This window comes from Delphinapterus leucas, chromosome 9, assembly GCF_059928025.1.
Source record: "Delphinapterus leucas isolate spDelLeu-1000000601 "Yukka" chromosome 9, BTC_Dleu_Yukka2, whole genome shotgun sequence".
Lineage (NCBI taxonomy): Eukaryota > Metazoa > Chordata > Mammalia > Artiodactyla > Monodontidae > Delphinapterus > Delphinapterus leucas.
In genome coordinates, this window is record NC_143137.1 from 14,485,011 (window position 1) to 14,512,703 (window position 27,693).

Below are 27,693 nucleotides of genomic sequence, written 5' to 3' on the forward strand. Positions count from 1 at the left end.
CAATGAAATGTGGAAAACTATACTCCTTAGAACTGACAGTTGAAAATTCTTGGTATTAGAGAAGCCAAGTATAACAAAAGGATAAATAAAAAGAACTTTAAGGCCTATTAGAGCCAGAGGGTCAAATCAGAGGTTCATATGGAAGACAATCATTCCGGTCATGAGTTCTGTGTACAAACACTTGGTTAAATATTGTGGTTAGTTCTTTATTAAAAGTCAAGACTCTGGGTAGGAGGCATTCTAGGCTTGCCCCATTATAAAAGCTTAGTTAAAGCTGAAAATAAAATAGAAACTCCAAGTAGTAAGAGATTCCAAGTAAGAACAGACTGACTCAATGACTCACTTATAAAAATTAGTAGTTTCCAAACAGGGGTTAACTCAGAAACAGGAAGTGCTGACTCCCTGCTCCTAAGCCCATAATATTAGGTAAAAATTAGAGAAATGTATTAACCCTAGAGGTTACTGACTGTACTGGTCTATCCCAAATATATGCAAATTCATATCTGAGAGCAGTTTAAGTACACATCCCTCACACATATACTTTAATATTTTTTTTCTAAGAATTCTAATGTTTTAGTATATGGGGACAATAAAATATACCTGAATAAATTCATGGGAATTACTAACCCAAATAATCATGTCTCATATGCCCTTAGACAATCAACTCAGTCCAGAGAAATAGGGGATGTCTATTCAGGAAAGTGGAAAAAGAAGACAAGGGGGGCTTCCCTGGTGGTGCAGTGGTTGAGAGTCCGCCTGCCGATGCAGGGGACACGGGTTCGTGCCCTGGTCCGGGAAGATCCCACATGCCGCGGAGCAGCTGGGCCCGTGAGCCATGGCCATTGAGCCTGCGCGTCCGGAGCCTGTGCTCCGCAACGGGAGAGGCCACAACAGTGAGAGGCCCACGTAATGCAAAAAAAAAAAAAAAAAAAAAGAAGACAAGGGGGCATAAGAAAGTAGTCACTAAAAGGGAAAAAATTCAACTCTGAACACTAGGGCTTGTAGAATTAGAGGCACACTCTCAGTGAAATAAAAAGCAGATGAGCTCCAAGAAAACTAGAAGATTCGTTTTAAGACAGACATGGCAGGAATTAACAGAGATGCTTCTTTGAGATGTTATATCCCAAGGATGATTTTTTGATTCTCTCAGAAGAGAAAGAGTTGTCCCCTTACAGAAGAGTAAAATAAAAAAGGACAGTCTCAGTCACAGGAAAAAGACCTGATCTAGAAAACTTAGGGCTCTTAGGTAAAAAAAAAAAAAAAAAAAAAAGGAGCTAGTCAGATCCCAGATTTTGGAATCTGGGACAGCTCTGATGAGTAATGGTTACACTGTTTATTGAATCTAAGGTTTAAAAGGGAGCTAGGTAAAAGGAGGTGGAACAGACAGGAAGCACCTGCAGGCAGACAGAATCAATCTGAAAACCCCTGGCTAAAATAAAGAATAGGAACAAGAAATTCCTCTGTGTCCATGCTACTAGCATACTAGGTTATGTGTTTTTTGAGTCCATGGAGACCAAAATGATTTTTTACGTACTTCAGGAGAAAGAGAGATTGCATTAATTAAAATAGTTATCAAAACCAATAAGCTAATCCAACCTTTATATCTCATGAGAAACTATCTCCATCATATATTTAAAAGACAGGAATCGTAGTATTGGAAACACTGCCTTGTTTCTTTGTATATGATGCTACTGAACCACCAAAAGTAGGCATACATTATTTTCATCAGAGAGGAATTTGCTGCTTTTCCCAGGACCACTTCCTTTTTGCCCATTTCTGCTTGTAGCCAATTATATACTCAATTTCTGGAACAATGGTCAAAATTTATAAGCCTTATAAGGTTTGTAAGTGCAGCTTATGTGACCATAGTCTTAGAACGTGCAACTTCATTAATGTTAAACTCTAGATAAGGGTGAAAATTATCACTAATTTAAATACAATTTATATCATAAACCAGCTTTCACCCTTTCCTTTCCAACTTAACATCTGTCTTCTCCACACTGCCTCCGTCCTACCCCACAAAAATGATTCTTCATTAAACCACACTTTCCATTTGGCTATAAATGTCTGTATGAATTATAATAAACCTCACTGGATACTAATGGAATTATTTTCCCCACATCTGAATCAAAGTAGAAGGAAAGTACACCAAATTTAATACAAACAATCAGAACTGTCCCAGAAAGATATTTTCACATAACGTGACAAAGAATGCATTTAAATCTAGGATAATATTCAACCCATACAGCAGTCACTTGCTCTGGCAGTTATAACATTGGAAGCTTTGATTATCATAAGGGGTCCCGGAGAACCAATGTATGTAGAAGCATCGTTTTGCTAAGAAACAAATGTTAATCACACATGCTGTGAGGCCAAAAGGGAAGAGCTAATGCATGAGACTAGCCAACCACTCAGCATCTGTACCTCAAAGGCCTACTATATTTTTTAATGACTTCTTAAGGTTTAAATAATTTTCAAGGTTTCTTAATCAAAGAAGAAAATTACTTACTCCAGAAGAATATTATTCATATCCTGTGTAAAGAATTTTTTCCTTCCTTCTTCATCAAAAAGTTTGGCAGCCTAGAGAAACACAAGATTGTCAATATAACTCTCAATAAACACATTACACATTATATGCTTCCATATCTATTTACTTAGAATAAGCTCCTTGAGGGTGGGGCTATGATTAACTTCACTTTGTCCCAGCTTATTACCTGGCATGAGCAGGCAATGAAACAGTGCTGAAACAAAATTTAGCATACATAACATTCTTCCCTGTTATGTCTGTATTTCATTTTTCTGAATTTTCCTAAATTTAAAAAGTTACACAGGGGCTTCCCTGATGGCGCAGTGGTTAAGAATCTGCCTGCCAATGCAGGGGACATGGGTTTGAGCCCTGGTCCGGGAAGATCCCTGGTCCGTGGAGCAACTAAGCCCATGCGCCAACAACTACCGAGCCTGCGCTCTAGAGCCCGTGAGCCACAACTACTGAGCCCGTGTGCCACAACTACTGAAGCCCACGCGCCTAGAGCCCATGCTCCACAAGAGAATTCACTGCAATAAGAAGGCTGCGCACTGCAACGAAGAGTAGCCCCCGCTTGCAGCTAACTAGAGAAAGCCCGCATGCAGCAACAAAGACCCAACGCAGCCAAAAATAAATAAAATAAATAAATTTATATTTTTTAAAAGTTACACATATAAGACTTTTTATGGGTGCTATGGGTGTCTTGTGTATTTTGAGTATCTGTAAGGTTTGTTTATCAATTCTTGCTGTGATCTCCAAGATAAGAGAAAGCAGATGTCTCATTTTCTACAAGACAATACTGTCCAACGTGTCTGATATTCTATATATTATACTCATTACCATGTTTAATCTTCATAACAGACAGTGACATTGGTATTATAGCTCCCATTTTACAAACAAGGAACCTAAATCTTACAGAAGTTACATGATAATGCCCCCAAATCACACTGCTAGTAAGTGGTGAATCCAGGACTCAGACCAGAAGCTTTCTGACTTCAACTGTACAACACTGTCACCCTGTACAAAGATACTCAGCTTACTGCAGCCAGTCTGGGTTCTACCTAATTACTAACAATGAAAAAATTAGCCACAGTCATTATCAAGGGATAAGCAACAATTAATTCAATGAGGATAAGAATATTTTCATCACTGTGTTTGTCATCTTAACCAGTTTACCAGAAACAAAGAGTATGCAAACCAAGACACTGTACCATAAGCAAAATTTACTGGGGAAATAACAAAAGATAGTTTATCTTGAGGTGCCCAAGATGTAAGACATCGAGAGGCCTGATCCAATAATCTGAGCAAGTCACATGCTGACTCTGTCAGTCAGCAGATTGATAATTTTACACTGTTTGACAACATCACATTCTGTAAATAGAGGAGGACAATTTCTGAGATGTGCCTCAGTGCTTCTTAGAAAGGATGAAGACTGGGTATGTATAGGGAGAAGAAATATAGGAAGAAAGCCAGAATGGAAACTAAACTTCAAGAAAGAGAATCAAAAGAAGTCAAGAGGCTGAACAGTGGAAGATATGTTACAAAGTGAGAAAAGAGCAACAAGAAGAAAGTCCTTATCAGACAGATATGAGCATTTTAGGCAACAATGAATTCTCATCTCCTGAAGAAAAAAATACCATCTCCTATTTCAAAGAAAAAAATACAGAGAATTCACAAATACTAATAAGTGAAATGAATCTTCTTATTGATAATTTCCTACTAAGAGGTTAGGAAGTAGCTGTTCTAATCCTAGCATGGCTACTACAGAAAGAGTTTTTAGTATATGAGATATAACAGCACCTTACAAGATTGAAACACACTCATTACTAATCAATTCTGTTTACTAAGTGAATATGAATGGCATATAACACAGTGGACAGAGTGCAAGTTATAAAGCATGATGGTCCTGCCTTTAAATCCTGACTGTGCATCAAGCCTCACCCATTTAAAAATTATGTGGCCTTGGGAAATTTCTGAACCTTAGTTTCCTCATCTATTAAATGGAAGAATACTACCTACCTCACATAATTGTTGGAGGATTAGACTCCACAGTATATACAGTATTCTAAGCCTAGTCAGGGAACTGTCTCCTGAACAATAAATGATGTCTTGTGAAGCTGTGGGTCCCAGGAGCACTGCACTCAATACAAGGTATAGGTTTTTGCTAAATAAATAATAGCTGTTATTATTAATTATATATTGAAAAACCTGGATTACATCCCTAGCACTTTTTATTTAAAACATAAAAGAAACTAAAGATTTTAGGGGCAACATGGGATAGCAAAAAGCATGTACTACTGAGTCAGGTGAACCCCTGTGTTTAAATTCAGGTTCCACCACTTACTAGTTGTGTGGACTGACCAAGCTATTCAACCTACCTCCACTTAAGTGTGTTAACCATAAAAAGGAAATAATACCTACACTTCATACATAAAGTGGTTAAGAATAGTAAATAAAAAACCTATTTGATTAATAAAATGATTGTATACTTTTCAAAAAATAAGCACAGAAAATAGCAAAAGAATGAAAAACAAAGGAGGGGAGGGAACAATAAAACAGAATATAAAAGAAAATGACAGAATAAAGATGAATTATATATCATTATCATTATAACAGTGGTAGGTAAGATAAAATCTTAAAGATAAAATCTTAAAAAAGACTCAGATGAGGTCGATAAACAAATTTCCATTTACATGCTGTCTATAAGAGAAAGAGCTAAAATAAGTCAAAAAATAAAAGAATTCAAAAAAAAAAAGAGCTACAATGAAGGTAAATGATGGGAAAAGCTATACCATGCAAAAATAAAGAGAAAGGAGTCTACAGTAAAATCAGACAAAACTGAATTCAAGGTGAAAAGCGTTAATAGCACAGAAAGGGTCACCTTCAAATGATAAATATCACAACAGAGATCTAGCCATCAAGAATTTTATGGGCCAACAAACAATACAGCATAGAAATAAACAAAGCAGAGGACTTCCCTGGTGGCACAGTGGTTAAGAATCCACCTGCAAATGCAGGGGACACAGGTTCGAGCCCTGGTCCGGGGAGATCCCTCATGCCACAGAGCAACTAAGCCCATGCACCACAACTACTGAAGCCCGTGTGCCTAGAGCCTGTGCTCTGCAACAAAGAGAAGCCATTGCAACAAGAAGCCCATGCACTGCAATGAAGAGTAGACCCCACTCGCCGCAACTAGAGAAAGCCCGCGCGCAGCAACGAAGACCCAGTGCAGCCAAAAAAAATTAAATAAATAAAATAAAAATAGCTCATGAGTAAAATAAAAGATACTTAGAAATAAATGACAGTGAAAATCTTACAAAAAAAAGTAAAAAGAAAACAAAGCAAAAACTATGGTAAATACAAGTTATAACCTAAAAAACACTGGCAATGAGATACTTGAGCACAACTCTCTAAGTCCTGAACTAATAAATAAAGTACCTTAAAATAAGTAAAAATGTAAGAGAATTTAATGAGCCACAACCTCAGAAGAAATGCTAAAGAACAAAAACAGAAAAAAGAATAGAACTGATAAACAGAATCCATGAGTCAGTTGTTGGAAAAATTAGATAAATCTCTCGCTTCCCTAATTCAGAAAGAGTTAAGAGAAATAAATACAACATAGAGATTAATAAATTTAAAATGTGATTTAAATGGTTACTATAACCCTAGAAGAAAGACACAACTTGTAGAATAATCCATACATTATACTTCGACTAACAATTATTTTTAATAACAACATATTTGCAAATGCATGGATTAAAATCCAGAAAAATAAGTAGTTTAATAGTCGTTATCCCTGTTGGGGGTGGGGAATGTCTGATTATGGGGCATCTTTCCCTAAGTATAAAATACAATTGGGGGCTTCCCTGGTGGCGCAGTGGTTGGGAGTCTGCCTGCCGATGCAAGGGACGCAGGTTTGTGCCCTGGTCCGGGAGGATCCCACGTGCCGCGGAGCGGCTGTGCCCGTGAGCCATGGCCGCTGAGCCTGCACGTCTGGAGCCTGTTGCTCCGTGGTGGGAGAGGCCCCAGCAGTGAGAGGCCCGCGTACCGCAAAAAAAAAACAACAAAAAACAATTGGGACTTCCCTGGTGGTCCAGTGGTTAAGAATCTGCCTTCCAATGCAGGGGATGAGGGTTCGATCCCTAGTCAGGGAACCAAGATCCCACAGGCCTTGGGTCCACTAAGCCCGCACCGCAACTAGAGAAGGCCGAGAGCCACAAGGAAGGCCCAGTGCAGCCAAAAAAAAAAAAAAAAAATTTATATTGAGTGTACAACTTCTGTAATCAGGAGAAAAAAAAAGAGGACTAAAACATGGCACGGGTTCAAACAAACATGCTAAAGTAATTTAAAAAAGGCATTTTAAGCAAGGTTTGAAACATTTTAAGTCAAAATTATATTTCCCTGAGATCAAAGGGAGAAGTGTACTGACATACCTGGATCTGCAGCTAGTTAAATAAAGAATATGTACCCAAGTCAATCGGGAGAGGAATCTACTGTGAAATGCTAAAATCTCAACTCTTAGAAGTTTGTCTAGTGAGAACACAATGTATGCTTACTAAAGCTGCTGATTAGCTGGTAAGGACTAGCTGGTAAAATCGATTGTAGAATAACTAGTTGTTAACAATAGTCAGGACCAAGTTCAAGTACACTTCTGCATTGTTACTATTTGTTCCTACCTTTCTTCTATTTTCTTTACATGACTATGTATGTATTTATGAAACCTATGCAGAAAAATATAAAGGGAAGTGAGATAATAAAACCAACTTTTATCCATGTTATAACTATATTTAAAAGAAAAAGACTATGCATAGAGTCAATGCTTAAAAGGAAATATAGAAAATAAAGTTACTTCTAAGTAGTTAGGATTATAGGTTATTATTTTTGCCTGAAAGTAATTATTGTTACGTTTGTGCAGCAAACACAACACAAGAAAATTATCACACTTACTACACGGAGGTCTTCGATACGTTTTTCAAGAAGGACAGGCAGACCCTCTGGGAGTGTAGGTACCACCTTGGGCATAACTTGAGAGGCATAGGTTGGCTGGGTGGCGTTTCCATTCTCTCCTCCTGACTCAGACAGGGGGCTGCCATTAGAAGCAGCATCCAGTAATCTGTCAAAGTCGAAATCATCTAGCATCTCTAGGGCATTTTCAGCTTCCTGAAATAGTTCATGTTCATTTGTGCTAACAAAAATGGGGAGGTCCGGATCAGCACTATTTAGATTTAAGTCCGAGACATCATTCCCCAATGCCACAGCAGCAGAGGGGGTTTTATGCAGAGAGGAGGTCGAGAAGTTCACTGGGACTTTAGGGTTAGACTCCTTCCTTAATGCATCCTTCTCTTTTTGAAATTTTCTTATCATGGCAGCTAGAGAAAGAGAATCTTTATAACGTTTCTTCTTTTTTTCAGATTTGTGTGAATTTAGAGCCACAACTCTGTGAAGAAAAAAGTGATCAGTTAGGCTATGTATGATTTTAAAGGTTAAAACCCCAATAAGCAGGCACAGAATTAAAATAATCATTTGATAGGTGAGGAAGAAAATTTGTTACTAAATTACACTTTTACAATGGCATCTTCATCATCATCTGGATTGTCAGTTATGAAAGGCAGGTGAATGGCCATTAGAGTGAAGAAAATGAAATAACGTCAACAGAAATAAACAAAACTGAATAGAGCTCTGGTTTATTAAGTATACGAAGTTAGGGAATTCCCTGGCGGTCCATTGGTTAGGACTCCTTACTTTCACTGCCAAGGATGCAGGTTCAATCCCTGGTCGTGCATCTAAGATCCCGCAAGCCCCTCAGCGTGGCCAAAATTAAAAAAAATAAAAGGAAATGAAAGTATACGAAGTTAAACTTACTACTCTGTTTGGAATGTTCATTCTTTAGCACATCTATAAAGTAGGCACCTAAAGAATTAACGAAGTAAAGAAATGCACTTTTGCTGAAAACAGAGTTGATTACAACCAGAGAAACCTACATAATACACCTTCACACTGGTACCCCAGGTGGTTTGTGCTACAAACTGCCAAAGAAATGCAAAATGTCTGTGTCAATCTGTGAGCCTTCATTCATTACCATGTCTTCTATCCAGACCCTATTCTATCTGCTACTACCTTCTGATCATTTTTCACTTTCCATTCTAGGAACAGCGTTCTGAGGCTTTTGGATAGATACGTGTAATTTTCAATGACAACTTTCTCCCTATAGGGACTAAGAGGAAAGGGTGGTCTCTGTTTAGCTATCACCTTCTCTAAAAAATCTTTTCTAAATTTTATGGTTTATATGCTTGTACGTGCACTACAGAACCTAAAAGATTATTAGTGCCTTACAGGTAGGCCAGTGTTTCATTTACTGTTATATATCCAAAACCCAGACAGTGTCTGGTACACAGTAAGCACTTAGTAAATATTTGCTGAATGAAATCAGTTTACAAATTTGAGAAAATGATAAACTCAATAAAAGGCATTACTTACAGTTTTTGTTCATAAAGAAGTTTACTTGTAAATAATGAATATTTAAAACAACCAGTAGTAATATTTTTTTTTCTTAATAATTTCTTAATGACTCAGGGATCACTATAATCTCAGGTTTAGGAGAGGATAAGTACCTCCCTACATCAACTCTGGAGATACTGACAGCCCCAAATTCAGATGTACCTCCTCTGCTAGGGAGGGGAGGAAAACCCAGCCTCTCACAAGTTTTTGTCCCTTGACTCTACCTTGACTCTACAAAAAAAGCCATAGAGAAGTAGAGACAAATGGTAGCTTTATGACTGCAAGGTACAAACTTTTATTCTTATGACTTTTTTTTCTTTTCTTTTTCTTCCTTTCTGTTCGTGGTTGTGCCTCGCGGCTTGCGGGATCTTGGTTCCCCACCAGGGATCAGGAATTTCACCCAGGCCCAGGCAGTGAAAGTGCTGAGTCCTAACCACTGTACCACCAGGGAATTCCCTCTTACGACTTAATAAGGCTTTTGAGAAATTCTACTTGGTTTTTTAGAGGCCATATCATTACCTAAAGTCACAAGCGTTAAGAATAGCTAAGTAAAATCAATGACTTTTAAAAAAATATTAAAACGACCATAAATCGTTTATACAAAGACTACTGCCAATTGTCAATCCCCAGGCATCTAAGCTCAGTTTTAGTACAAGAAAATTAAAATAACATGTTCAATGTTTGTACCATCTTTTCAAACTGGTTCCTGTTGATAAAATGTTGTAATGAGCAAAATACTTAACAAATTTGTAAATCTGATCTAAAACACCTTAATCTCTAAGATGACTTCTACTTATTAATAAATATTATTAAAATATAAGTTGATAAGTCACTGACATTTATAAATACTGTATTAAATTAGACCCAGCTAAGCTGAACTAATTAATGCTAAATATATCTTTCTAAAAGGAGAGTTTGTCATGCTACAACACTAGTTCCCTCATTATGTCTAATTTCACATACCCCAGTTGTTTCGGTACTTTTTTCCTTGGCTTCTTCTCCTTTTCCCCTTCCTCTTTCCGCTTCCGCTTCTTCAACTCAATATCATCTTCTTTCATTTTGGGAATCTACAAAATGATTAAATGCATAACTTACCTAAGTATTGCTGCTTTACTCGCTGATGTTATCAATCCAGCATCCAGGGCAAATGGTTTTTCTCAAATTTCAGGGTGCATAAGAATTGCTTGTTAAAAATGCAGATTCTTTGGGTCCATGAGAACTCCCACCCCTGGTTTTGGTTCAGTTAAAGGTTTGGTAGAGCCTTTTTGTGTTTTTTTTTTGGTTTTTTTTTTTTTTTGCGGTACGCGGGCCTCTCACTGTCGTGGCCTCTCCCGTTGTGGAGCACAGGCTCCGGACGCGCAGGCTCAGCGGCCGTGGCTCAAGGGCTTAGTTGCTCCGTGGCATGTGGGATCTTCCCGGACCAGGACACAAACCCGTGTCCCCTGCATCGGGCAGGCGGACTCTCAACCACTGCGCCACCAGGGAAGCCCTAATCTGCATTTTTAACAAACATTTTGGTGATTCTGGTACAAATATGTCTTTGGCTCACACTTCAAGGAACGCTTATCTAAGGACATTCTATTAATTTCCCAAATACAATATATATATTCTATAAAATTTGCTTTACATCTTAGGAAAAGTAACAGCTATTAACAGTCATTTCCACATCAAGTCTTAACGTATCCTAAAACCTCAACCTTATCCAGAAACAGATTATTAGACTAGATATGGAGAGAGAAGTTTTAAAAGAAAGTATTATAATTATATTAAAATTATAATAGAATTTTATGATATAAAAATAAATTTCCCCATATCTACATAATTTTACTTTAAAGCATGTAATTAACTATAAATTCATTAAACAATGGTTAGCATTTTACTTTTCCTTATATTCACAGCTGTAAAGTACAAGTAAAAATCAAAAAATATATCCTTTTAATTGAATGCTCTCATTACTGTTGCAATGTCAGATAAACTCACTTTGGGTGGCTTGTGCTTTTGGTTGTCTGTAGTATCTTCTTCTTCAGTATCTGAAGCTTGGCGAAACTGGAGAGTGCCAGTGTTGATATAAAACCCTCCATATTTTGTTGTTAGAGAAGCAGGAACTAATTCGTCATACTAGGTTTAAAAAAAAGGCTTCAGATATATCTTATCTTTAATTCTATAAATATGTCAAAGAAATTCAATCACCATGTCAGAATCTTCCTTAAATCTTAACTGCAAAACTAACTGCAATGAGGATGTTTGTGAATAAATAAAGAAAAAGTTACTATCTGGAATAGAAATGAGCTCTGATCATTCAATATTTAAGAAATGAACTTCTGGAATACTGAAGCAGATTCTAAATATATCATCTGCCGAGAAAAATTGAAGGATCACTGCTATTCTTAATGACAAATGATTCTGATGAGAAATTGAAACAAGTTAAAACAGATGACTGAATGTCCAGGAAGCAAATTAACTTCATTTCTTACCATATTGGTATATAATTTTATTCATAAAGAGATTATAAAAAATAAAAGGTTATTTCTTCTGCCTTAGCTCTAAGCTTTTAAGTAGGGAATATTTTTTAAACATATAAAAGAAAAATAGCATATATATATGTTTTAAAGGGAAGTAGAAAAACAACTGCCCTGTTCGGTAAGCATACACCGAGGGCCCATAATGAGCGAGGCACTTGGCTTCGAAAAAGAGACTCAAATTGTCTAAATCAGTCTGAATGTACTCTAAGCCTAGATTTTAAGGTTTATCATTATCTCACCTGATGAAGATGAAGAAAAAACAATCATTAAATGGAAGGCCAGTCTTAACTAAACGAAGATGTTCATGGCAGAAGAGAAAAAAAGGAACTACTTATCTAACAAAAGCAAGATACCTGCTACCGGGTTCCCCAGAACTCTATTTAAGGGTTTTCTTCATATTACATAATTAGTCTTTAAGAAAGTCATATTTGTAAGGAAAATTCTTTGCCATGGGCAAAAAATATACAGAACATATTAATTATTCTAAAAATATTAAGGCTAAGTACAAAAGTTGTGATTTTAACCTGTATCATTTTAAATTACATGGAAAATGGAAAAAGAAAGAATGTACATTTAATCATATTGAATCAAAAAGGAATGAAGTTAGAAAAAGAAAAAAGGAATGTACTCCTTTCTTGTCGCTCCACTTGAGGGGCTACTACTGTACAAAGACCTACAGGCAAGACCTTCAGAAAGGGCCCAGTACTATCTGCAAGTAAAGGAGTGATGTGAGGAGTAAAGGATTAAAAGTGAAAAGGCTCTGTAGTAATTATTTTGAAAATGTGTCATTTTGATAAGATAAATACACCTGTACTTTTTGCTTACATATACCTGTATACTGCTTTATAATTTTCAATGCTTCTTCATATAAATTATTTCACTTGATCTTCCTGATACCCTTTTGAGGCAAGGAAAATAAATATTCCCATTTTATAAGTGAAAACCAAATTCAGAGAGGTTAAGAACCTTGCCAGAGTACTTTTATTAGTTTATGGCAGAGTCACTGACTGTTTCCCAGCCCATCCACTATACCAAACAGCATCTCATGTGGAAAACACACTCATCACTAGGTTACCAGGCAATGTGGATGTGTTCAATGTCTGTCTTCTTCTGCAGTATTCTGCTGAGCTTTCCCTATCAGAACACTTTTCAGAACAAACTCTTTATGCATATTTGATTTAGCCTTTTTGTTTTTGTTTTTTTTTCAAATTTAACTGGGTAGACTGTAGTTTTATTTGCTAAATCTGGCAACCACACTAAAGTGACACAATCAATAAGTGACAGAGCAAGGATTAATACACAGCCTTCACTGCACTGTGAATTATAAATGTGCCAAGCATTTTTTTTGTAAGGTACAGGAAATATTCTGGGTTTTTTTGTTTGTTTGTTTTTATTGAGGTAATATTGGTTTATAACCTTACATAAGTTTCACATGTACATTATATTTCTACTTCTGTATAATTCAGCTTTTTAAGTACAATGTATTAAGAGGCAATGGATCACTGAACTTGAGAATCAGATTTACTAGATCCTTTGCCAACAACTAGCTATTGTGACCAAGAATAAATCACTTAACATCAATACTTCAGGGTTGTAAAACAGGAACAATATTACTTATTTCACAAAGTTCTAGTGAAATTTAAAAGAGATAACCTAAATAAAAGCATTACTCATGTCTGGTATTATTATTATTTCTCAATAACAAAAACATTTTCTTTCGGTCTTTTAAAAATTTGGCAGCATAAGTGTTAGACTAAAAATAATATTCAAAAGCATTTATTTTCAGATATTATAGTAGTAAGTAGTATACAATTCTGAAAGTTAATTAGAACCAGATTATTATCACTCTCTATCGAATAATATATGAAAAGTGAAAGCCTACTGGTGGGAACTCCCTGGAGGTCCAGTGGTTAGGACTCCACACTTTCACTGCTGAGGGCCCAGGTTCAATCCCTGGTCAGGGAACTAAGATCCCACAGGGCCACAAGGCACGTGGCACAGCAAAAAAAAAAAAAAAAAAAAGGCCAACTGGCAATACAATCATTTTAAAAAACAGAGAATTATTTGGTTGGCTCCTAAGTGTTTTATGTCTGAATTATTGAATTATAATGAGAACCAAATAATCTATTAAGGACAATGATACAAAGTTATTTTGCAAGTCAATAAACAACCTGTGCTTTAGTTCAATTTCCTCGTATAAAACAGGGACCTAACTTGTCCTATAAATGTCAGTAATTGTATAACTTATACAACTTATACCTATAAAATTTATCCTTATTTATTAGAGCAGTGGCTTTCAAATTTTCTTCACCACAACCCAAGTGGAAAATATACTACACATCAAAAGCCAGTGCATGGTACAAACACACACACATAATAAAAATCACATAATGTACCAGTGGTTTACTGTTAATAGCTCCTATTCTATTCTATTTTATTCTCTTTAAAAATGCTGGCCACAGTCTCTAAACTGATACACAGGTCCAATTATGGGTCATAAAAATCTGTTTGAAAAACACTTTATTCAAATATTTGGAATGCTACAAAGGAAAATATTAAAAATGCTATTTATGAAAGGTTACATACTATATGATTCCAACTATATGACATTCTGCAAAGGGCAAAACTATGGAGACAATAAAAAGATTAGTGGCTGCAGGTGTTAGGGAGGGATGAATAGGCAGAGCACATACTTTTTTAGGGCTGTGAAACTATGCTGTATGACAGTATAATGGTGGGCACATGTCATTACACATTTGTTAAAACCCATAGAATGTACAACACCAAGAGTAAATCCTAAGGTAAACTATGCACTTTGGGTGATGATGCGTCAATGTAGGTTCTTGGACTGTAACTAGTATACCACTCTGGTGGGGGAACGCTGATAATGGAAGCTGTGTTGTGAGGGCAGGTAGTATATGGGAAATTTCTGCACCTTCCATTCAATTTTGCTGTGAACCTAAAACTGCTCTAAAAAAATTAACTTTACTAATTTTAAAAAAAATATTTATTTATTTATTTATTTGGCTGCACGGAGTCTTAGCTGCGGCATGTGGGATCTTTTCTTTTTTTTAGTTCAGCATGCAGGATCCCTAGTTCCTTGACCAGGGATTGAATACAGGCACCCTGCATTGGGAGTGCAGAGTCTTAACCACTGGATCACCAGGAAGTCCCAAGTTTATTAATTTTTTAAAAATTCTATTTATGTAAACCTGAGTACATGGAATGTCCATTTATATATGGTTGAGTTCCCTCTTGGGTTACTTAGAATTCAAAAATCTACTTTACATATAATGTTAACACCAGTACCAATGCTTTATACTTGCATTATGCTTTTCAGCATGTCATTATCTTGAGTCTCAGAGTACAAATTCTGCTGGGCAAGCCACTCATAACAGAGAAAACTGGGTGATGCTAAAATAAAAGACTTGCTCCTGGTCCACAGTGAATTAGAAACCAAGTGAGGTCTAGAATCTAGGACTTTTGACTTGAATGCCAAATCAAGGTCAATACTGTTGAAAACATTCCATGCCCTAACCTACAAAAAGGCTGACAAACATTTTTGGTAACAGGAAATCCTCTCTACTCCAAAGGCACTGTCAACATTTTATTTCTACAGACTAGGCTTGTAAACCAGTTTATATCAGGACACCAAAATAACACAGGAGTATGACAGGGTATCTTGTACACCTTATGCTGGAAGTCCTTCCTATCACTCTCTTACCACTATATGCCTTGTCATCATCTACACAACCAAGCACTGTAGTAACAGGAAAGAGAGGTACTAATTTGTAGGTAGTATAACAGCGGCCTTAGGGTCACTTTCTGTATATCCTAAGTAATCACTGAACACTGCAGAGGATATAATCCAGGGATTAGATTACTCTACTACACTGAGAAGAATGTAAGAACATATACCTTACCGACCCACCTAACAAGACATGCCTTTATTTATTTGCTGTGTGATCAACGGACTGCTGTAGTCCTGAAATGCTCTCCTGAATTCCTCTTCCTTTTATAAGAGAAAGAGGATTCCAATGCAAAAGCTGTAGGGCTTGATCAAAACAGACAGTGATAAGGCCTGGCATTCAATTACCGCCACTGTAGTAAGGTTTGGCAGCAATAAAAATATTAAGTACATTTTAAAGACATCTGCCAGATTAACTTCAACCCAATAGCTCCAGTCTTCAAGATTACGTGGTTCTTATCTGGAAGTCATTTCAAAAATATACCTGCTCAAGTTTGGGAATATCAATAAAAATTCAAGATGTAAATACCCTTTGATCAATAAATCCCACTGCTAGAAATTTACCCTACACATGTATTTATACTCTATAATTATCTTACATACATACTCAAGTACACAAAGAGAAATGTATACAGATGCTCAACTATTTGTAATCACATAAAACTGGAAACAATTTAGATGTATACTGAAAGGGGATTAGTTAGTAAAAACACTTGCTGAAACATTTAGTTTTTCCTTGAATTCTACTATCCAAATAAAGAATTGCTGCTATATTAAAGATACATTACTCACAGCCTCTGAATTATCAATAAATGGATCTGTCTCATCATAGCCAAAGCCTATATCGATTAAATCTTGTAGCCGATCCTTCCGGTGTTTACGGGGCTTCCCACCCTGTGAAGAACAGATATGTTAGACTGATTCAGTACTCATGCTGTTTCCATAAAATTAAAAAACACCTGTTAGAAAATAAACAAATCGGACCTAATGAAACTTAAAAGCTTTTGCACGGCAAAGGAAACCGTAAAGAAGATGAAAAGACAACCCTCAGAATGGGAGAAAATATTTGCAAATGAAGCAACTGACAAAGGATCAATCTCCAAAATATTCAAGCAGCTCATGCAGCTCAATATCAAAAAAAACAAACAACCCAATCCAAAAACGGGCATAAGACCTAAATAGACATTTCTCCAAAGAAGATATACAGATTGCCAACAAACACATGAAAGAATGCTCAACATCATTAATCATTAGAGAAATGCAAATCAAAACTACAATGAGATATCATCTCACACCAGTCAGAATGGCCATCTTCAAAAAATCTAGAAACAATAAATGCTGGAGAGGGTGTGGAGAAAAGGGAACCCTCTTGCACTGTTGGTGGGAATGTAAAGTGATACAGCCACTATGGAGAACAGTACAGAGGTTCCTTAAAAAACTACAAATAGAACTACCATATGACCCAGCAATCCCACTACTGGGCATATACCCTGAGAAAACCATAACTGAAGAAGAGACACGTACCACAATGTTCATTGCAGCTCTATTTACAATAGCCAGGACATGGAAGCAACCTAAGTGTCCATCGACAGATGAATGGATAAAGAAGATGTGGCACATACATACAACGGAATATTACTCAGCCATAAAAAGAAATGAAATTGAACTATTTGTAGTGAGGTGGATGGACCTAGAGCCTGTCATACAGGGTGGAGTAAGTCAGAAAGAGAAAAACAAACACCATATGCTAACACATATATACGGAATCTAAAAAAAAAATGGTTCTGAAGAACTTAGGGGTAGGACAGGAATAAAGACACAGACCTAGAGAACAGACTTGAGGACACGGGGAAGGGGAAGGGGAAGGGTAAGCTGGGATGAAGTGAGAGAGTGGCATGGGCATATATACACTATCAAATGTAAAATAGCTAGTGGGAAGCAGCCGCATAGCACAGGGAGATCAGCTCGGTGCTTTGTGACCACCTAGAGGGGTGGGATAAGAAGGGTGGGAGGGAGACGCAAGAGGGAGGAGATATGGGGATATATGTATATATATAGCTGATTCACTTTGTTATACAGCAGAAACTAACACAACGTTGTAAAGCAATTATACTCCAATAAAGATGTTAAAAATAAATAAATAAATAAACTAAGAACAACAACAAAAAACCTGTTAGAAGAATTTCCAAATGATTTCTGCAGATTAATTCCCCTCAGGAGGTTGAATTTAAGTCCCCTCACACCTTGAATGTAAGTTGTACCTAGGGACTTGCTCCCAAAGAGTACAGTATGACAAGGAGGAGACAAAGTAACTTTACAGTGAAAAACCTAACATTACTCAGCCAGGTGATCAAGGTCGACATCAACAGTGATAACGTCATGTTGACAGCATCACCCTTGACATGAGGAGACACAAATGGCACTTTACCTTTGTGGTCTTCCTCTCAAAAGCCTATAACCTCAGTTGTAGGCTAACCACGAGATAAACATCATGACAAGCTAAACAACAAGAAAAACACCAAACTAAACTGAGGGACATTCTACAAATAACTGACCAGTATTCCTCAAAGCTGTCAAGATTATCAAAAACAAAAATCTGAAAAACTGGCATAGTCTAGATAAGCCTAAAGAGACATAATAACTAAATGTCATCTGGTATCCTGGTTGGGATCCGGGGACTAAAAAAGGACATTAGCGGAAAAATAGTAAAATTTGAATAAAATGCAGCGTTAATTAATAGTAATGAACCAATATTGGTTTGTTAGTTGTAACAAATCTACTCTACAAATATAAGATGTTACAGGGGAAAGTGGATGAGAACTATATGGAAACTCTTTGTATTTTCTTTGCAAATTTTCTGTAAATCCAAACTAATCTTAAAATTATTTTTTTAATGTTCTAGATTTATTTATACACATAGACATACAAGAAAATAAAAAATGACTGTTTGCAAAAACTGGTGAAATCTGCAAGACATGACTCTCCTTTGGTTTCAATTCCCATAGTGCATGTCTCTCAATGCAGTGTCACTGGTTCTAATTGGTGAAAGATGGCTGAGTTTTGTGCAACATGGCTCTTAAATGAAAGCAAATTGTTTCATCTTATTTCCACGTAAAGAAATGATCTTTTCCAGTGTTTACGTGAAAAAAACAAATATGATGGACTTACTGAGAAAAGTCTCCAACATGGTACCATTTACTTTCTAATTAATTTGTAAAGGTAATTCTGACTAAATGCTATGTTTGTATTGCATACTGATGTTAAAAAACCTAATCCCCATAACTATGACTCCAGTTTATGTTTTTCAATGACCAAAACTTCTATTATACCATCACCACCAAGAGGGTCATTTCGGTGTGAGATAAAGTAATGGCTCTCATGTTTTTAGATTTTACAAGTTCCAAAAACAATTTTGGAGACCAACACAGGGTGGCAACCCTTTTATTTTGCTAAATAAGACCACTGAAGGCATAATCTCAGAATAAGAACAATTCTTCTCAAGAGACACCAACTGGCAACTTAAACATACCTACACACACATACACACATGTGCACACACACAAAATGCATGTATATGCTTAAATGCAACACATAAATAAAGTGTCCTTATTTTTTCCATATGCTAGGTCTGCAAGCTGGAACTCTTACACTAGGTTACAGAATTACAGTGAGAATAAGAAGTAAGTAAAGGAAAAAGATATTTGTATGTTAGAAGTTATTCTACCAAGAAAAAGTAACACACAAGCAGTTAAACACACGAGGGAAAGTTTCACCCAAAAAAGAGAGAGAGAGTTCTAATAATATAAAAATCCACAGACAAAAACTAATGAGGAGGACTAGCCCTGTCACATATTAAATATATTTAAAGTTATAGGAGTTAAAATAGATATGACAGGAATACAAGAATGAATTTAATATGAAAAAGGCAACAATACAGCTCAATGGAGAGCAATTAATAAATAAATGGAATTAAAGTAAGACACCAATTTCATCTATCAAATTATAAACTTTTAAAATTCTGGCAAGATGGAGAAGAAACAGGACTGCTCAAACACTGCTGATAAGAGTATACCAATAAAACTCTTGGAAAGCGATCTGAAAGCATCTGCCAAGAAATTCTGCCATACACTTACATTTTCTTCTTTTGTCTCTACTATGTTTTCTAAAATTTCTATGAAGTATTAATGCCAAAATGGAAATATACTAAAATAAGTTTTAAAACTCTTCATCATATTTGACTCAATAATTCTACTAAGTTACATAGCTTATTTTGAACTATTACTTAGATTCAAAAGTATCTGTTAAAAATGTATGCTATAGGGCTTCCCTGGCGGCGCAGTGGTTGAGAGTCCGCCTGCAGATGCAGGGGACACGGGTTCGTGCCCTCGTCCAGGAAGATCCCACATGCTGCAGAGCAGCTGGGCCCGTGAGCCATGGCCGCTGAGCTTGTGCGTCCGGAGCCTGTGCTCCACAACAGGAGAGGCCACAACAGTGAGAGGCCTGCGTACCGCAAAAAAAAAAAAAAAAAAAAAAAATGTATGCTATAGGGACTTCCATGGTGGTCCGGTGGTTAAGTCTCCATGCTCCCAATGCAGGGGGCCTGGGTTTGATACCTGGTCAGGGAATTAGATCCCTCATGCCACAACTAAGAGCCCGCATGCTGCAACTAAAAGATCCTGCATGCCACAACTAACACCCAGCCAAATAAATTTTTTTAAAAAATGTATGCTGTAAAAAGCAATATGTGTAATCTACAGATTCAACACAATCCTTATCAAATTAGAACAAAAAATTTTACAATTTGTATGGAAGCACAAAAGGCTCCAAAAAGCCAAAGCAATCTTGAGAAAAATGGAGCTGGAGGAATCAGGCTCCCTGACTGCAGACTGTACTACAAAGCTGCAGTTGTAAAAGCAGTATGGTACTGGCACAAAAACAGAAATAAAGATCAATGGAACAGGATAGAAAGTCCAGAGATAAACCCATGCACCTATGACAAAGGAGGCAAGAATACAGAATGGAGAAAAGACAGTCTTTTCAATAAGTGGTACTGAGAAAACTGGACAGCTACATGTAAAAGAATGAAATTAGAACATTTTCTAACACAATACACAAAAAAAACCTCAAAATGGATTAAAGACCCAAACGTAAGACTGGATACTATAAAACTCTCAGATGAAAACATAGGCAGAACACTCTCTGACATAAATCTCAGCAAAAACTTTTTGATCCACCTCCTAGAGTAATGAAAATAAAAACAAAAATAAACAAATGGGACCTAACTAAACTTAAAAGCTTTTGCACAGCAAAGGAAACCACAAACAAGATGAAACGACAACCCTCAGAATGGGAGAAAATATTTGCAAATGAAGCAACTGATGAAGGATTAATCTCCAAAATATACAGACAGCTCATGCAGCTCAATATCAAAAAAACCAAACAACCCAATCAAAAAATTGGCAGAAGATCTAAATATTTCTCCAAAGAAGACATACAGATGGTCAAGACGCACATGAAAAGATGCTCAACATCACTAATTATCAGAGAAATGCAAATCAAAACTACAATGAGGCATCACTTCACACCAGTCAGAATGGCCATCATCAAAAAATCTACAAACAATAAATGCTGGAGAGGCTGTGGAGAAAAGGTAACCCTCCTACACTGTTGGTGGGAATGTAAATTGGTAGAGCCACCATGGAGAACAGTATGGAGGTTCCTTAAAAAACTAAAAATAGAGCTACAATATGATCCAGCAATCCCACTCCTGGGCATATCTACGGAGAAAACCATAATCTGAAAAGATACATGCACCCCAATGTTCACTGCAGCACTATTTACAATAGCCAGGACATGGAAGCAACCTAAATGTCCACTGACAGAGGAATGGATAAAGAAGATGTGGTACATATATACAATGGAATATTACTCAGCCATAAAAAAGAACAAAATAATGCCATTTGCAGTAACATGGGTGTACCTAGAGAGTGTCATGCTGAGTGAAGTAAGTTAGACAGAGAAAGACAAATATCATATGATCTCGCTTATATTTGGAATCTAAGAAGTGGTACAAATGAACCTATTTACAGAACAGAAATAGAGTCACAGATGTAGAAACAAACTTATGGTTATCAAGGGGGAAAAGTAGAGGGGAGGGATAAATTGGGAGACTGGGATTGACATATACAAACTATTATGTATAAAATAGATAACTAATAAGAACCTGCTGTATAATACAGGGAACTCTACTCAATACTCTGTAATGACCTATATGGGAACAGAATCTAAAAGAGTGACAACAAAGATCCAATGCAGCCATAAATAAATAAATAAATAAATTTATTAAAATAGTGAATATATGTATAACTGATTCACTTTGCTATACAGCAGAAACTAACATAACATTGTAAATCAACTATACTCCAATAAAAATTAATTTAAAAAAAAAGGAGGGCTTCCCTGGTGGCGCAGTGGTTGAGAGTCCGCCTGCCAATGCAGGGGATGCGGGTTCGTGCCCCAGTCCGGGAAGATCCCACATGCCGCGGAGCGGCTAGGCCCGTGAGCCATGGCCGCTGAGCCTGCGCGTCCGGAGCCTGTGCTCCGCAACGGGAGAGGCCACAACAGTGAGAGGCCCGCGTACAGCAAAAAAAAAAAAAAAAAAAAAGGAAAGCAATATGTTAAATCAGGGGTCCCCAACCTCCAGGCCACGGACCGGTAACAGGCAGCGGCCTGTTAGGAACCGGGCCACACAGAAGGAGATGAGCAGTGGGTGAGCAAGTGAAATTTCATCTGCTGCTCCCCATTGCTCACGTTACCACCTGAACCAACCCCACCCCCGTGTGTCCATGGAAACAGCAGTCCCTGGTGCCAGAAAGGTTGCGGAACGCTGTGTTAGATGTCAGAAGGAACTTAGATTTAAATATGAAGTCTCTGCCCTAAAGGAAGTTAAAAGAAGATAATCTACTCAACAGATGAACTGAGCACCTACCAAGTGCCAGCCTTCATGGATTTTATATTCATAGTATTGTGGAGAAGGGAAAGATTAAATAATTATAGTAGTAATAAATGGTAAAAAGGGAATTATAGGTGGTACTGGATTTTTTAACAGAAGACCTAATCAAGGCTTTCCTGAGATATTTATGCCCAGACAAGGATGAGTGGAAGTAATCACTTGTGGAAGCCACAGAAAGTGTTGGAACTGGTAAGTAACCTGGTAAGATTAGTGCTTTAACAAAATCACTCTGGCCATTGTGGTAGGGAATGAACACAGTTGGGGAGATGAGTTAGGAAAGAAAAAAATGCAGAGATTTGCAAGAAAGTCACAAGTTAGCAGGGGCATAAAACATATATTTAATTACCAATCATGATAATGATGATGACAGCCACCATCCACTGAGCGCTAACTTTGCATTAGCACCTATTCTAAGTACAACCATATATTATTTCCCATTTAACAAATGGGAAAAACTAAACCTTGGAAAAAACAAATAACTTGTCTAAGCTCATAGAGAAAGTAACAGAGCCAATTTTCAAACTCATGACCATCTGACTCCAAAGTATCATTCTATTAAAAGTCCTGTAGGAGAAGTGATAGAACTTCTGAGGTCATTTTTCCACTCGGAGACACATAAAACTCAATACCAAAACTCAAACCAGTGTTCCTGCTGTCAATCATCTCCAAATTAGCTTCCCCCACTTGACATTTCCATTTTATTAACTCTATTTTTCTGCCTTAAAACTTCATTATTAACTAAAATTACAAAGGTTGATGACAGCAAGCATTAACAAGGATGTGGAACCATTCAAACTCTCCTACATGCTGCTGCAAAATGATACACCCACTCTGGAAAACAATTTGGCAGTTTCTTATAAAGTTAAACACACACTTATCATATGACCTAACAATCCCTCTCTTAATATTTCCTCAAGAGAAATGAAGACATATGTTCACACACACACTTGTGTTCCAATGTTAGAGCAGCTTTACTCTTAGCACCCACAAACTGGAAACCATCCAGTGCCCATCACCCAGTAAGTGGATACACAGACTGTGGTACATCCATACGCTATGCAGCAATAAAAAGGAAGGAACCACTGATAACATGCAAAACATGGATGCACTTCAAAAGCATTATAATAAGTGAAAGAAGCCATGTACAAAAGACTATAAGATTCCATTTATAGGAAACTCTAGAAAAAGAAAAAACAAAAACCAAAAATCTACAGAAACAGGAAGTAGATCAGAGGTTGCCAGGAGCCAGGGCTGAAGGGGAGAGGATTATCTGTAGAGAGATAAAAGGGAACTTTCTGGGGTGATGAAATTTTTCTATATCATAATTGTGGTAGTGGGTACAGGACTATGTATATTTACCAAAATATACCAAATTATATACTTGAATGAACTGTATTTATTTATACTTCAATAATGATGATTTTTAAAAACCCTTATTATTTCTACTTCAACTCTCTCTCCCCACAAACCTTTGTTCATATGATTATTCACATCGACAGCTTCCTCTCCATTCTAACTGCTGTTGCTTATAATCCTGGCCATTGTTTTTCACTTAAATGTAATGAATGCCTTAATTAGCTTCTCCTTCCTCATATTGATTCTCAATTCATCCTGCCTAATATCATCTAATATTTCTCTGATTCCCTTGCTCAAAATGCTTCAGAAGCATCCTACCTATTACAAAATATATCCAAAACCCTTAAAAAGGCAGTAATTAAATACCTTCTAAATGTTGGCTCAAACCACCCTTCCAACTTTTTTCTTAGGATTTTCTGACTTGAACACTTCAATCCATTCAGTTTATAGAACCACTCTCCTCCCAAACACACTTGCTTATCTTTCCTCATGCTTCCCCCTTATTGGGAATAATCTCTTATTCCTCTCTGAATTCTCCCACCCTTTACTGCTCAGCCCAAGTTTTGGGGGTTTTTTTTGAAATAAATTTAATTAATTTATTTGTTTGTTTGTTTATTTATGGCTACGTTGGGTCTTCGTTGCTGCACACGGGCTTTCTCTAGTTGCGGCATACGGGGGCTACTGTTCAATGCGGTGCGCGGGCTTCTCATTGCAGTGGCTTCTCTTGTTGGGGAGCATGGGTTCTAGGCGGGTAGGCTTCAGCAGTTGTGGCACACGGGCTCAGTAGTTGTGGCTCACAGGCTCTAGAGCGCAGGCTCAGTAGTTGTGGCGCACGGGCTTAGTTGCTCTGTGGCTTGTGGGATCTTCGCAGACCAGGGCTCGAACCCGTGTCCCCTGCATTGGCAGGCAGATTCTTAACCACTGCGCCACCAAGAACGTCCCTCAGCCCAAGTTTTAAACCTTTTCTCCTGGATGTTTTCTACTCAAAATCACAATGATCTTTTTCTGCTCTCCTAACGTATTTTTTGTCTAGGCACAACTAGCTGCCTAAAAAAGATTTACGTAGGGAAAACGAGAAAAACAAATAGGTTCTGTTTTAATGGGCCCAACAAGACATATGCAGAAGTCCAAGTAACTTATGCGTAAGTAGACAGATTCAGGAACATTTAAGTCTAGGCAAGGCTACCAGTAGTTAACCACAGGAAAAGATAGCAGTTATTAATAGTTCTGAGTCCATATCTAATATATGCAATAAAATGGTTAAATAAGTAAATGTGACTCTTGTCAATGACAGTAACCAAAATGGCTAATGCTTTTACTTAACTATAACAGTATTAATCTGACTAAAATGGCTCTCAAAATAGGATCTTAGAAGTATGAGCTTTCCCAAGCATCGTATCAACTAAAGCATCATAACAATGATAAAGGTATAAATTATATATACTATGACAAATCTATGCAATATTAACAGCCATTTTAAAACAGTGTGGTAGAAGAATATTTAATAATATAGAGGGCAACAAAAGCAGTTCACCAGATGTTACGTATAGTTCAGGCTATTCACAGAAAAGGTAATACTGATGTTCACTAAGCGTCTGAAAGTGTTCAACCTAACTGGTAATCATGGAGACAACACTAACATAACAAGATACTGCTTTTTCAACTATCATACAAATAGTAGGATCTCATTTAAGAAAAACACAACAATATACATCTACAGCTATATATTATATATATAATGCTCAAAGAATTGTAACGTGTAGATAACCATGACCATTACCAGTGTGGAAGGGATAAAACTGGAGGCAGTGGTGAAGGAAGACTTTGGCTTAATATGTATATTTGAATTTGTTTTTAATAACTGGAATGTGTTCATGTAATACTAAAATGATTAAAAAAAGTGCAAGAGAGGACATACATAAGCTCATATGCATTTTTAAAAGCCCTAAAAGGGTACACATCAAACTATTAACAGTGGTTATGCCTGGAAGTGGGCTTAGAGATGATTAGCTGATTTTTATTTTCCTCTCTTTGTTTATCTGTATTTATATATTCTTTTATAGTGAAAAAAATCTTTGAAATATGTAAATGCTTACATATACATAGATCTCTTGGGCAAGAAACTCAGTGATTATTTCTGAGAAGGGAGCTGATTAGCTGGGAGTCAGGGGTAGGAGGTAGATTTACTTTTCATTATTTTATCTTTTGTATCTTTCAAATTTTTATTAAGTGCACGTACTACCCATTCAAGGAATTTTATTTTCTTAGGTCTGGACCATCAAATGTTCAACATCATTTACTGTTTGACTCCTTATACGGTTCTGCTTCCCAGGCCCACTGCAGGGAGAGTTTTGGATAAACTATATGCGACACACCCATGCCCATGGTGGTTCTTTCTTAAATCCCTCTCCACTAGCCAGGGTTACATTGTCTTTGCTCTACCAATTACTGGCTTGCTGCCAAAGCATTACTGTTGGCACATCCCAGTTCCCTCCTGCAACACAGAGGCCAACAGAGCACAGTTTTTCTGGCCTCGGTTTACTTTTCTTCACCTTCTGGCCTTACTGGGAAAACTCCAAGTCCCCGGCCTGCCCTCTGCCCTACCTTCCTTTTTCTATTCTCCAGCTTACAATTCTCTAGTCCCCTAATTATGCTGAAATCCAGTGATACGCAAATGATATAAAGTGGAGCCAAATTTTTGACAGTTGCCAAAAAGGCACAAACCAGTTAACCCACAAAAAAAAAAAATTTTTTTTTTTTTTTTGGCCACACCATGCGGCTTACAGGATCTCAGTTCCCCAAGCAGGGACTGAACCCAGGACCACAGCAGTGAAAGCCAGGAATCCTAACCACGAGGCAACCAGGGAACTCCTTTTTTTTTTTTAAATCCACAAATATTAAAATTCACCTAAAGGAACTCAAGACAGATTGGCAAAGGACTATATTATCATGTCTCCCCTACTGGGCCTATGTTGAGTTGCTGTCTTTTTCAGCATCTGTGGCAAAAATACACTCTGCAGTAGCATCAAAGTCTGACTTGATAAATTCTCTGGCCTCCTCCAGTTGTTGATGTTACAGTTTACACAATAAATGCATCTTATAGAAATACAAATTTTATTTTCCAAATTTAAAAAACCCTTGAATTTTGCTACATCTAAAATGAAGAAACCCCTTTAAATCTACTCCCCTAGGGCACTAGTTCACACACTATGACTCAGAAAAAAACTAGCTTACTGAGTCATTAGTACCTGCTTTAACCTGATAATCAGTGTTTCAAGCCAATGAAGTCCGATTACACTGTAACACTAAAATGGAAAACAAACAACAAGTGTTCTTAGTACGGGACCCCCTATTGCCTTCAGGTAATAAGAAACCTAAATAATAACAAGCTTTCATTGATCACCTGTGGAAGACAGAAGACTCATGACACTGCTAAGACTCTAGTCTGATAACTGAGAAGAAAATATCTGCTGGTCATAAAGCTTCCTATTTGTTCCAGCCCTGTCACAACCTTATCTTCTACCTTTACTAATTTTCTTAACCTACCAATAGAAAAGGGTAGAGATTTAAGTCAGTGGAAAGACAGTCAAGAGCTGACTTAACAGCACAGAAATACTATACACAGATTTCTATAATCACCACTTATGGATACAAAACCTTCCTCCCAAATACCCTAAAACTGCTGATTCTCAACTGTTCCTAAGGGACTGAAGGAAGATGAAGAGAATTTATTTAGCTCAAAGAGGCCAAGGACTTAAAAGGGCATGTCATGGCAAGCAATTACAATTGATAACTGCACTAAAGAAACAATTATTTGAGTGGAGAAGTCTCCCTCGCCCTTTAAAAAATCACACCCCTCAGACTGCTTTGAAAGGTTACTATTTCACATTTTTATTGTATTTGTAGGACTACACTATTACTGGCCAACAGAACCTAAATACACTGGTATTTGTGCTTTGTAAGTAGAATTTATTTTGTGGTGGTATTTACAAGTTGGCCCAAAGTGCTTTACCCAAAGCCCTACCAAGTTGAT

General features: G+C 37.1%; 1 protein-coding gene across 8 annotated transcripts in view; it reads right to left on the bottom strand.

Annotated features, from left to right (window-relative positions):
- The window catches only part of UBN2 (ubinuclein 2), a 76,785-nt gene that overhangs the window by 34,890 nt on the left and 14,202 nt on the right, over nucleotides 1–27,693 (bottom strand). For 7 of the 8 annotated variants that reach the window (XR_016394275.1, XR_016394274.1, XM_089917337.1 and 4 more), the window contains exons 3-7: nucleotides 16,085–16,186; nucleotides 11,003–11,140; nucleotides 9,986–10,089; nucleotides 7,472–7,961; nucleotides 2,510–2,580 (exon numbers count right to left, since the gene is read on the bottom strand). Coding sequence is in view for 6 of the 8 variants with exons in the window: in XM_089917337.1 (XP_089773463.1) it covers nucleotides 2,510–2,580; nucleotides 7,472–7,961; nucleotides 9,986–10,089; nucleotides 11,003–11,140; nucleotides 16,085–16,186 (905 nt within the window). In the remaining 2 variants the exon portion in view is untranslated. The remainder of the gene's footprint in view (nucleotides 1–2,509; nucleotides 2,581–7,471; nucleotides 7,962–9,985; nucleotides 10,090–11,002; nucleotides 11,141–16,084; nucleotides 16,187–27,693) is intronic. The other variant, XM_022580074.3, reaches the window with a different exon arrangement.